Raw genomic sequence first — 13,542 nt, 5'->3', positions numbered from 1 at the left:
AATTGTTTGACCAAGTAAGAATGCAGTTTGTAGTACGTAGGTTTGTTGAAATTTTCATATTTCTTCCTCTTGTGGCTGTCGCTTAAAATGAGTCATGTATCTGCAGATTGATGCTCATTATGAGGGCATGAAAAGACGAGCGGAGTCTGATTGTAAACCTTTGTTCACGATACTTCACACAATCAGACAAAAAAGTCCTCTAGAAATGGTATGACTGGTATGAAAAAGCATTTGCAAACAAGGTTTTACTAAAAGATAAGAGCATCAGAAAAAGGTTACTGTAAGAAAATAGATATTTTTTTAAATATAAAATGCTGCTAATCTCAAATTGTCATCACCTTAATATCCCCAGTTTGGAAAAAACATTGGTGTTTAAGCATAATCCCATGTATATGTGTAAATGTGCAGCTCTCTTATCAAGCAGAAATCCAAAATGAGTGAATCATACTTCCACATGGATGCACAGAGACAGACACACAACGAGTCCCTTTCATAAAGCTTTATTTCACAGATCCCCTGTAACAGGAGGCCTAGGCAGCCAGGCTCATTATACATTTACATACACTGTCTGTGGCCAGTCCTTACAATGCTCCCCATGTTAAATAACTCAATAATTCAAGACAAAAACAACAAACACACACACACATTGTTCAACTTAAGATAACAATATCATAACGACGGTAATAATAACAACCATTGTCAAATATTATGTATTTCCAGGATCTTATAATGTATTTTCTAAAATGTGTTACACAGTCAGTCATCTTTAAGGTGCACCATAAAATCTGCATGTGACATTTCAATAAAACTTGACAGATGCTGCACCATAAACACGCGGTGAAGACAGAGAGAGAATACTTGTTGCATTTTTTATTTTTCTACATTTCGGATGAGTACTTTTTTTTTTCTTTTCTCCGGGCAGAGTTCATCTCCTCCTCTTTGTCCTCTGCTGCAGATACTGTAGATGTGAATTCAGCGCAGTTCATAGTTTGTTTGGCACACACATTTTTTAAGCCGCTGTGGTGTGGCATGAATCTCATAACTCAAGCAGAGACATAAGGCGCATCTCCATGTGATGTGTGGGGACTCACAGGACCTCTGAAGGGAAACAGGACAGGAGGGTAAAACAGGTGAGATGAAGGATAAAAACTGTTTAATTACTTATATTTACGATGAATTTAGTTCAAATTTTTGAATAAAATATGTTAAGTAATTTCTGTCTCTCCTTTAAAAGTCTGGTGCTGTTATTCAACAAGCAAACATGTCAAATATCTCCTGGTTCCAGCTTCTAAAATGTAAGGATTTGCTGCTTTCTTATATATATCTTTGAATTTTGGACAATTAGTTGGACAAAACAAAATAATCTCTCACATTTTAGTCCTAAGTAAACCTACCTAACCAGACTTTTAGTGGTTATTTGAGCTACACACACTCGTTTACTGTACCTGCAACATGCTGAGGCTTCATCTGGCCTGTTTTCATCAGGAATGGCTCTCCTCCCTCAAACGCCAGGATGGGGTCGCCGACCAGCCCGCTCTGATTTTGTGCTGGATTACCGCTTTTGTTCAGCTGGTTGATGTCCTCGAAGTCAGCCGCCTCTCCGTTGGCTGAGACGCCGTTCTGGTGAGCTGAGGGCTGGACGCCGTTTACAACGGGGCTGGACACACTTTGTGACTGGCTGAGCACTGCTGCAGCGGGACTCTGCAGGTTTCCAGGAGCTGCAGAAAGATTTTTTATTGATGAATAAATAAAGAAGTTTGTATTTTTTGGACGCTATATTTCTGACTGTTCTGATTCTTACTCTTATTGAGCTCTGTGTCCTTGCCGTTGACCTGTGGAGAGGCTTTGACATCCTTCTGTGATTATGAAAAACAAAAAGACATTTGTTAGTTTTTTTAACAGGACAAGAGGAAGTTGAGTTCTTTCAAGCCTGTGTAAAAGGAATCACACAAACCTTATCTCCTGCATCACTCTTCCGAGTCCTCTTCATGATCTCCTCAAGGCGCTGTAAGGATCAGACAGAGATCAGTTAGCGTCATGCTCTTTAAAAGCAGGAAGTACTGATATGAACTCAAAGCAACCCGTGTGACTTTCTGAACTCTGACCACGTTGTTTTTCTCTCTTTCTCCTCACCTTCTTCCTCTCCAGTCGCTCCTGCTCTTCTTTCTGGAAGTGTTTCTCCCTCTCTATGCGCTGACGCTCGGCTTCTTCACGGGCTTTAGCTTCAGCCTCCTCCCTCTGCAAAAAAGAAAAACATTAATATGAAGCAATCAAAAAATACACCAGCTTTAAGTTTAAAACTAATGAAATAATAAAGTTTACAACTCTCTGTTCATACATGCTGCTACAAACAGATGAACAGCAGCAGGATGTCAGTGAGAGAGGAGGGAGCTGAGAAAAGTTTAATTTTATGTAAATGTTCTGTTGTAGACGGAGTGATACCCCAGATACTCTTGTGTTGTTTCCCACTGAGAACAAAACACAAAGCAACTGACAGCTGAATAAGTCATTAACATGCTCAGTGCAAAGCAGAGTACAACTTCCACCCACACTTTTCAAAATCTTACTTTTTGTCTACAGTTTTTACAGTTTCAGGTTTATTTACATTCAAAAATCTCTTTAGACATCGTCCTCCAGATGAGAGACGTGCTAAGGTGATAAAAAAATACACAGACACATTGATTTAGGTTGCTTTTAATTATAACAGTTTGCTCACACTAATTTCATTAGGAGCATTTTTTGCTCCAAGTTTGGTCTCAGGCCAAACAGAAGCAGCTTTAAATGTCTAAGTGGTGTTTTAGGAAAAAATAATACAATTAAACATCAGTCAAAGTTAAGGCAGCAAAGAGCGATATTGAGTTCATGTTTGCCGTGGGTCCTAATTTAAAGTATCACACACTATGAGGGGAATAGGAGCCCTCTGTCAGTCCGTTTCCTTAATAATAATGTGTTGTCTTTTTTCAGATGACACTGATTACATAACTAATAATGTGATAATGAGAATAAATAAGTTACAGTAGTTTATTCTTGGGGTCACAAGGGATTCTAGTCGGTAGTCCTTGTATGTTAAATATGGTTGGTAGGATGAGGGTTAATATACATATATGCATGTATATATCTAAATAAATAGCAATGAAAGTTTTTTCCCCCCCAGACTTCATTGCGTGGACCCTGTTATGTCCCTGAATAAGTACAGTTGATGAGGGGAGTACAGCTTAATAACCCCACTTACAAAATCAGAACCTACATTGTTGTACAACAACATACAGTCTGTCTAACTCTCCACCAGCAGGGAGCAGCACATGCTCAGTCTGTTCTGCAGCCTTCAGGTCAGGACTGATATTATCTGAGTAACCATTACATGGTTCACTGTGTATTTAGACTCAGCACCAAAACAAACAGATGTGAAGAATCCAGCGATGAAAATTAATTTATGATTTATGTATACATAAATCTCAAGTGTGGAGGGCAAAACAAATGCAGCCAGCTGCTTTTAGAATCTGATATTTCACACATTGAGTGGAAATACAACTTTTGATTTTATGTTCACGCACATTTTCTGACAGCAAGCGCAACACTTGAGCTAAACTGAAAAATATGAGGCCACTCCAGTCTCGAGCGAGTGTGCTGTCATGGTGGAACAATGGAGCTATTGAGGGGAAAAGGGGAGCCGAGCATAGCTGAGTGCTTCAGGCATAGCGTACACTGACGCTGCTTATCCGACTATCAGCCCACTGCAGAGCTGAGTGTACGAGACAGAGGCAACACAGGCCCGTCACTATCTCCCCCGATCACAATGGCTCCCTCAGCCTCTGCTCATCGCTATTATGGAGGTCACCAGCTGGCATCTGCCCCGGACAGACAAGGGGCCTCTCACTATTAGGGCTCATGCATGACACACATCGTCCGTGACTGCAGCACATATTCTTCTCCTTTAATCTGCCCAGATGCTAGACAGTCAGAGGGTACTGATGTGTGGGTTCAATGCTGCATCCCCTCTGACAACTCAGGCATCCTCCTAATCTACCCAGATGGTAAATGGGCTTACTGCATGTGGGGATCACAGGGATTCATGATGGTTAATGGAAAATTAAAGGGTTTTCAGAGCCTACAGTATTTACAGTGAACAGGAAGTGATTGTGTGTCTCACTGATGAAGCGTGGGGTGTGTTAAACCATCACTGACCTGTCTCTGCAGCTTCTCGTTCTCCTCCGCCTCAGCTTTGGCTTTCTCCTGCGCCTCCTTCTCATCCTGAGCCCGCTGAGCTTCGTCTCTCATGCGCTGCTGCTCAGCCATGAATTGAGCCTCCTCCTCTCTGCGCTTTCTCTCCTCGACCTCCCGCGCCATCGCCTCCTCCCGCAGAATCCTGAATACATGAATCGATATTGATCGTTACAGACAGCGTGTGCATGCTTGTATGGTACAGGTCATAGTGCTAACTCAAACTTGGGCTTAAACTGTACCCACAGAATCAATAATAATCATGAAGTTCTGGTTCACTTCTATCTGAGGACATACCCTTCTCTCCCCCTGTATTTCCGATTGATTTCTATACTGTAATCTGTCCAATAAAGGCAAAAAATTCCACATAATAATATTTCAAAAGAAAAGTTTCATTGCTGTAAACAAAGAATATTCTCCACCCTCTATTTCAGGGTGGTTACTGTGATTAACCCAATTTTAGCTGAATCTCAGCACTCCTTCCAGGTTGTGACACACATAGCAGCACGCCTGAGGCCACTAAAATTACGAGTACAGCAAAAATATCATTCTTTCAAGTGAAGGAGAAACTATTAAATAAAAACTCATTCATATTCACGGCAAAAAAAAGCAGTGAAGTGACATGTTTCTCTGAAAAATATTGTCAAATTGGGACAAAATAACGTTTCAGTATGATGCAATTATATGCAAATGCATAGTGTCAGGTGTCCCATGTTTGTTTCTGGCAGGTAACCTTTCTCTCTCTTTCTGTGTAAATTAGATATTAGCTGACAACGTATGATGAGTCAGGGTGACAGGGTGTTACTGTTTTTCATATTGTCATTGAGGCTGACCTGTTCCTCTGCTCCTGCTCCAGGCGCTCCTGCTCCTCCCTCTCACGCTGCTCTCGGGCTTGTCTGCGTTTCTCTGCCAGGACGCGAGAAGCCTCCTCTGGGTTGTTGGTGCCTGCTGACGGCCTGCTGGTTGGTGCAGCCGGGGTGGCGGGAGCAGCAGCAGGGGTGGCTGCAGGGGCGGCTGCAGCGGTGGGTGTAGGAGAACGAGTCGGATTACTAGCAGAGGCTGCTACAGGAGATGCAGCTGGGGCAGCTGGCTCGACGCTCGGCACAGCAGGAGATGATGTTGCTACAACTGGTGGGGTGAGGGAAGGAGGGGTAATGGGCGCAGAGGACACCACAATGGCAGGAACGTTACCGGAGTCTATCAGAGAGAAGACAAAGAGAAGAGAGGAGATGAAAAAACACAAATAAAACCACAATAAATAGGAAGCAAACGTCTGCTTTACCAACAACATCCTTGTTAACAAACCTAAGAGTCTACAGACATGCTAGCTTTCATCCATATATACCTCATACTATAATATTTTTACTGTAACACCTACAAGTTGTTCATTTGGTTCCTTTACCTACTGTAAAAGTTTTCTGTCTTTATTTGTTTTTATTTACACATTATCTTGATTGTTTATCTTATTGTTATTGTGGATAATTGATATTTTTCCTACAATACTGTTCTGAGTGTCATCTTAAGCATTTCATTGTACAGATAATGTGTTATTCTGCAGAAATAAACAAATAAAGTTAAACTTGATGAAGTAGGGAGCTAAGAGATCACCAAAGTTATCAGGATTCATCCTGAGTGGGAGATGAATGTGTGTACCAAAATTTATAGAGACATATATAAAAGTTGTCGACAAATACAATTCACACAGACTTTGTGCCAAATTTGGTGCAAATCCACAAATTACATGTTGAGACATTTTATGGGAGAAGTGAGAACTCTGACATGCAGGTGTCCCTCCAGGAAAAGTCAGACTATCAACAAAATCAGTTAAATGTATCCATTGAGGAATATGAATGTCTGCACCAAATTTCATGGTAATCTGTCCGATATTCGTTGAGATACTTCGGTCCAAAGTGGTGGACTCACTGATGTAACCAGCTTGTGTTGTTAAAATATAAAAATGTGAATGGAGGAGGGACAATGACCAAACACTGCCAAATGATACATTTAACAATAATTTATCACTTATTGATTCAACTTTTAATATACAAACAACTTCCAGTTAAATACCGACTGTGTAAATCTACTTTATCCAACAGAGAAACCTGCACACTGAACTGCTGTAACATATTAATTGTCTGTTCACAATGAACTGAAACATGAATGTCGGCCAAAACCTCTAAGTCACCTTGAAGCTTGGATATCATCCCTATGGTAACGACACTTACTCTTCTTCTCCTCTGGAGTGTCGGGCTGCTGGGGTTCGTGGCCCGTTTCCACGGTGACCGCAGTGACCGTCTGGGGCTGTACCCTGGCGGGCGTCTGGGCCCGTTTAGGTCTGGTCTTGGTGCCAGGAGGAGGTGTCTTCTTGCCCGTGGGCGTCTTGGCTGCCGCCGCTGCTGCTGCTGCTGCTGCTGCTGGCACCAAGGGGGACAAGGGCCGACTTTTGGGGGCCGCGGGCGATGGAGGTCTGTTTTTGGGCTTCGGGGTGCTGATGAGCAGAGAAGAGATGGCAGCGGGAGTGAAATACAAGCAGGAGAGAGCACAGGAGATGAGATTTCATAGAAAGGTAATAACGTTCCCGGTGCATTGCATAAAGACCATAACTAGGTCATGTGGAAGATATGAGTGACTCGATCTGAAAGTCCACATTCGGTCGTCATGATTCTTTGGCTGTGGGGGGGTTGTAATGTGAGAAGAGGGAGGGTGCATCAGTCAGGAAAACCCCATTCTGTCTGAGAGCGCCTCACTCTCATATAAACAGACCTGTTCTTGGCAGACGGGCCCGTGACTGCTGACTGAACGGTGTCCAGCAGAGTCTCTTTTAGAAGTTAGATTATAGCACCTTGGACCATCTGTCAGACATTGACCTGCTCCAGGCATAAAGGACGAGGACACATGAGCTCCCTCCTCTTTTCGCTCTCTCAGTATCTCTCCTACACCAGCTGTATTATCTTGGAAAATATACGTCTATATGACAGATAGAAGTTTTTTCCAGTCGTTACCTGCTCTCTGGCCTGGATCTCTGGGTTGTAGTGATGGGCGACGCCGTCTGTCTCTTCTTCTGCACCTTGTCTTTTGTGATAGAGCTCTTCTCTTTTTCGTTCTCCCTCTCCTTGTCTTTCTTCTCCTTCTTCTTTTTGTCCACCTTGGAGAAAGAGGTGACACAAATAACCAGTTACAACCTCAGGGTACAGCTGCTTGACATCACAAGATAATAGCTTTTTGTTAAATGTCAGTATCAGCAACTCCTCATGTTATGGCCTCCCACATTAGACTATAAAACTTGAGGCAGACCCCCCCTCCCCTGAAATAAAGATCACTTCCAGTTACACACTCATTACACATAGATGAAATTTCACTCAACATGTTGTCTTTTAAGTAATTAAAGTGAGAGGTGAGATGAAATGTGATCCAGGATGAAACCCTGACCTGAGACAATTTACGATGTTTGCACCAGAAATTTGATTATCTAGTTGTTGAAATGCTCTTTATCTAAAATTAACTCTTTATTTATTGTAAAGGCAGATACGTTCTTTCTTTTTTTGTGCACAACCTACCGGTGTGGAGTTTCGCCGGCGCTGACGCTGGGTGATGTCTGGCGTGCTGGCAGAGGAGACCCTCCAGCGCTCGGCGGTGCTCTGGTGCGGGCGGTGGTGGGAGGAAGCGTTCAGCGGGCTGGCAGAGGCTGAACGGGAGCAGTGGTGAGAGTCTGAGTGACACATAGACATGCAGAGAGCGGCGGCAGGCCGAGGTCAGGGCCCCCACACTCACACCATGCAGGGTGATAAACAACAAGACATGCCACGAGACAATGAATCAAATCTCGCTGACACATTAAGTAAGGATGGCAACTACTATTTTATTGTTTTTAAATTATGTTATTGATTTCACTTAGAGGGATAACTCTTTTATTGTTATCCATTAGTGCTTTTAGAGGCACATCTACTCACCAACATACATCTCTATTCTTTACTACATTCATCCTATTTCCCCTCAGGTCAGAAATCAACTTAAAACATTTTTTATGTTGGATTAAGGCAAGGCAAGGCAAGGCAGTTTTATTTATATAGCGCATTTCATACACAGTGGCAACTCAATGTGCTTTACATAAAACAAACATTTAACAGAAAAAATTGTCATTGAAGTCACAAAAGGAAACATACTGTGGTTCCAACTCTTCAAATGTTGGATTTTCTTATTGTAAATTGGATATCTTGAGGTTTTTTGGCTGTTGTTTTGATAAAATAAGCCCTTTGAAGATAAATTGTGGTGTTCATTTTTAACTACAATGATTAATTAAACAAAAAACCTCACATCTTATATAATAATAAAGATAATTATTGTTTAGAAAAGTTCCAATTTTTCTGAACATTTAAGGAACTCAGTTGGAAATTTGAGCATTTATAATGCTATGATGATAATTGGGAAGACTCCAGACTTGGGCTGATGAAGATTACATGATATGATAAAAATCCCCATAAAAGCTATTAAATGGACCCTGTGATAAGGTTGTTTTTTGTCATGAGCTGTTTCCCAGGACATTTAAACCATTAAATAATTGTTTGTTGCAGCCCCATCTTCAATCAAATATCAATAGAGGGATATATTTAAAAAGACAGATACATAGAGATTGAGGAAGAGTAGAAGAGAAGACTGAAACAAGTGACTTTCGAACATTGAATATCTTCAGACTTTGGACAGGCATTTCGACCTGGGAAACCACAATGTGCATTTTTTTTCACAACTTTCTGACCAATTTAGACTAATCACTGAATCAAAAAACAAATGAATCTGTAATGAAAATAATCATATGTTGCAGCTTTATCTTCAACCAAACCAAATAACATCACATGCATGTCAAAATATGAATACACAGAAACATGGATGAGAGAGGAGAAAAGATTCAGGCTGAAATAAGATGTCTATAAAGAATTGATGTCAAAAATGTGCTGCTTCCAGATTCTCATGTGTAAAGTTTTGCTGCTTTTCTCTGTTTCATGTCACTGTATATTGATATATATGTATATAGGTCTTAATAAGGTTGTTTGGACAAAATAAGCCCTCTAGAAACTTGCTTTTGTCACTGCTTATTGACATTTTAAGACTAAACTACTGATACAACAGATTAATCCATAAAGAAATAACTGATAGTTGCAGCTAGATTTTATATATAAAGACAAAGGGAAAGAGCGAGAAAGAGAGAAAAAAAAGACAAATACTGAAACAGAGCAATTAGAAAGATGAAGGATGTTGACTTCTCTGTTATTTTGTGTTGTATGTTTGGGGTTAAAAAGCTCTTTTCCCCTCTTAAAATGCAGATGAAAGTGAGGTAAAGGGGAACCAAACACAGGATTTCTCCTTCCCTGCACACTGGAATTATAATGCGCAGAAAAGGGAGGGTGTGTACACTGGACAAAAAGGTCTGGAGGGGGTCTTACACTCACGAGAGTCACTGTTGTTGAGGAGGGTGGCGGCGCTGCGACTGCGAGCCAGGAAGGACAGCGTAGGCGTCATGAGCCGCTCCACGATCTTGCTCTCCCACGGGCTCAGACGCAGGCTGCGGGCTGACACAAGAGGGTGCTGTCAGTATCGGGTTACTGTCAGAGTGAACTACACATATGTGAACGTACAGTCAGATCCTCGACTTTCACACAAATAAATGATACTGTAGCACACACACACACACACACACACACACACACACACACGCACACACACACACGCACACACACGCACAGACACACACAGACACACACACACACACACACACACACACACACACACACACTGAGATAGAGACAAATTCACACACTGCAGGAAGTTTAACACTCCTCACTGATGATACTGTAGCACACACACACACGCACGCACGCACGCACGCACGCACGCACGCACGCACGCACGCACGCACGCACGCACACAGACAGACAGACACACACACACACACACACACACACACACACACACACACACACACACACACACACACAGAGATCACTGGAGTTTTCACCCTGCATTCATGTGCTGTTGGAAACATCAGAAATTCATCCTCATATGAACAGCAATCAATGTAGGAGGATGAAGTCTGGGGAACTTTTAACACCTCAGTTTCTTAGTTATGTATGTAGTTTTTGTCTTTGTGAGCTGTAAATAAACACTTGTGTCATGTGTTTATTTAGTCAGACAAACCTTCATAACCTCTGAAAAGCACGTGGCTTCTCGGTTAGATATATCTGACAAAATTACACATGAATGAAATGTTAAAATGGACCCAGACTACAGATTTATCCATCAGCACAATGAATGCACAGTTAATTTCTTTGAAGTGTTTCTGCTTTAAATAATCTCACTGGTTGATCTATCAGGAGGTGGAGCTAAAGAACCACAGCTTTTCAGGAGTAAGCTAACAGCAGCTATAGTTTAAAAGTACTAAACAATGTAAATAACATTAATTACTCGTGCCATTTATGATTTAGGAAGTTCAGCAGGAAAGTAGTAGAGAAGTAATTAACTTGCTATTGGCTGGTTAGGGTGGTTTGACCATGAAAAGGTTGAATGAATCTGTGCTTTTGAGTGGGATCATGTTAATGAAAAGACTCCACTTAAACAATCCATTGATGTCTTATACGCAAATCCATATGTTTTCTATTAGTTTGGTTCATGAGATGTGATGAAGTTACTTTTATACTGATGTTTTTTTTTGCTGTTTTTGGCTTTTGTTACCATTTGTACCCCTTTTTTATGCTACAATAAAATGAAAAACCCCCCCACAAAATCATCCACTATTTTTTTAAGGGAACATGAAGATGTTAAAGACCTCAATATGCTCACAAAGAAGTGCTTGTTGTTGGATCGTCTTGGGATCTGAAACCATCTTTCAGTAACAGGCGGCTACATCTAACAACTTCTCTTTAACTTTCCAAATCAAACAACTAACACCAGGTATGCAAATAATGTGGGATTTTAAGGTCAATCTTTCATTCTTCATGCTCCACCCACTGAGGTTTTACTCATCATGTGAGGTTATTACTGCTAATAGGGAAATATTTGTTTAACTCAAACTCCAGTCAGCCACTCACTTTCACTCACAGATACAGAAACAAAATGAATGACGGAAACTTTGCCTATGTGTTACATACAGTACCAGACATTAGATAACAACACACAGAGGAGCAAACCCAAATTAATTTTCATTACTTACCACTCAAAAAAACACATCAAAATGCCAGTGATGCTGTTTACTCGACCCCACTCAAACCCAATGCAGTGCTAAGGCCTGTCAGTTTCTGGTGAGTTGAGCATTAGTATCATTTGTCCGATAAAGCAATACAAACTACTCTGTCCTCAACAACATTCTGCTAGTATGTGGTGTGTTTACTGTTATTGAGCGTCATGTGATGTGAAGATTCAGCACATATGATGTCCAACAACAGCAAAATATAATCCAATGCATTGTAATGACGGGTGGGAGAAAAGAAAAACAACACATACACCAATAAATCATTCTCTCATGAGCAAAGCAAACGTCACGTCGGAGAATAATGTCGCTTTTTAGTCAGAGGATGTCATCTTTGATTCCTACAGAATGAAATCAGACTGAGAATATTTCTTAGAAACTATAGATGCCTGTGTGAGTTTTATATAAAGCACCGAACAAATACTGGACAATCCCTAAAGGGAGTCGAGAGTGACAAAAGAGAAAAATAAATGATGCAGTGTGAGAGCTCAGACTTTGAAACTCTTCAGAGGGAATATCATATAGAAAAGCTCAAACTTCTTCAACAGCAGCTGAAACAGAAACAAACACTGCAGTGCAGCATTTTCTGTAATCAATAAACACCTCTGGAGCATAACTATTTACTCAGATTCTTACTTATACTTCAAGGAATTTTTTCCATTTTCTGCTACTTTAAACTTGCACTAGATGTATTTAACCGCTACAGCAAGTTAGAGCTCTGATGTTAAACTAATGGTTTGATATTTTGGAAAGTACACTCAATTAACTTTCTTGCCAAGAGTTAGATGACAAGATTAATAGCACGCTGTGGTATCAATCGTCTTAACCGTAAGCCGTAACTCTCTGCAAGAAATCAAATAAGTTTCTTTCCAAAAACATATAATTGGCTTTGAAATATGATCCATTTTTTATAGTTGCTGGAATGAGCTGAACCTCGAATAACTGCTTTTGCATCAATAATTATAATCTTAAACATAATATAATATATTTGGTACCATAATGAGTACTTTTTCCTTTTGACACTGAAAAATATTGTTGTGATAATACTCAGTTAGTAGCTATATATCTATGGATACTACATATAATAATGTATCAGTTAGAGAATATAGTTTTCTTTACTTTCTTTACGTACTTTTTCTTTTGATATCTTTAATGTATTTTGGTGGTAATGCTTCTATACTTTTACTTGAGTGAAATTTGTAATTTTGAATGATTTAATAGTATTTTTACATTGTTGTATTGCTACTTTTCCCTAAGTAAAATATCAGAGTACTTCCTCCACCCCTGTTTGGAGACTTGATATTGTTATATGTTATGTTTGGACCTTTTAAAGCATCTGACTAAGTAGCTTCTAGCAGATGTAGTTTTCCTTTTGAGTTCTACATATAACAGAAAACACATAATACAGAGGAAACAAAGACATACGGATGGACGCAATGTGTGTGCATATGTACTTTTATCATTTTATTAAAGTTAAAGCATAAGATCTAATGAGCTAAGACAGCTACTTCCGTTTGTGTAGACTTCCTGTCTCATCAACTGATTAAATGTCTTGCAAAGATGTTTTTTCTTTCCTCCCTTCTTTCCTTCTTTCTTTGTTTTTTGACAGTAAATTAATGACAGCAGTGATGTGTGTACTGACAGCTTCAGCTTCTTGTCAGTGCTCCATTGTTGTGTGACTCAAGCATCACTCTGTCGACATACACAAAAGTATGCGTGACACCTACGAACACATACCACACATACACATGATAATAGTGCAATCACAACAGCACAGCCAGGAATGACATGTGTTGTGTTTGTGAAATAACTCTTTCTGTCATTGGCTGGCTTTTCTTACATAACAGCTGAGGCAGTCACCTTCGCTGCATGTTGGAAAGAACATTTTCACATGATTTATGAACTGATAACCAGACCACATTCTGTCGCTAGGCAACAGCAGTTTCCCTCCTCCTCTTTCTTTCTCCAATACGGAAAGAGGAGGCTGCACCGAGCTGCTGCCTGGTGAACGGCTGTTCACCTGGAGGTAGATTGATGCCTGGATCTATAAAAGTCACCACTCTGACATCACTACCCCCTCTCAA

At 40.5% G+C, this 13,542-nt stretch overlaps 1 protein-coding gene across 1 annotated transcript in view; it reads right to left on the bottom strand.

Annotated features, from left to right (window-relative positions):
* Positions 1–469: 469 nt before the first annotated feature.
* Positions 470–13,542, bottom strand: part of LOC133996329 (MAP7 domain-containing protein 1-like) — a 44,024-nt gene continuing 30,951 nt past the window's right edge. The window contains exons 7-17 of the mRNA XM_062435880.1: positions 9,666–9,785; positions 7,779–7,906; positions 7,224–7,366; positions 6,447–6,709; positions 5,055–5,418; positions 4,186–4,366; positions 2,134–2,238; positions 1,955–2,005; positions 1,802–1,856; positions 1,446–1,718; positions 470–1,098 (exon numbers count right to left, since the gene is read on the bottom strand). Coding sequence (XP_062291864.1) covers positions 1,088–1,098; positions 1,446–1,718; positions 1,802–1,856; positions 1,955–2,005; positions 2,134–2,238; positions 4,186–4,366; positions 5,055–5,418; positions 6,447–6,709; positions 7,224–7,366; positions 7,779–7,906; positions 9,666–9,785 — 1,694 coding nt within the window. The 3' untranslated portion in view covers positions 470–1,087. The remainder of the gene's footprint in view (positions 1,099–1,445; positions 1,719–1,801; positions 1,857–1,954; positions 2,006–2,133; positions 2,239–4,185; positions 4,367–5,054; positions 5,419–6,446; positions 6,710–7,223; positions 7,367–7,778; positions 7,907–9,665; positions 9,786–13,542) is intronic.

This window comes from Scomber scombrus, chromosome 16 (assembly GCF_963691925.1).
Source record: "Scomber scombrus chromosome 16, fScoSco1.1, whole genome shotgun sequence".
Lineage (NCBI taxonomy): Eukaryota > Metazoa > Chordata > Actinopteri > Scombriformes > Scombridae > Scomber > Scomber scombrus.
This window is presented reverse-complemented; position numbering and strand designations above follow the sequence as displayed.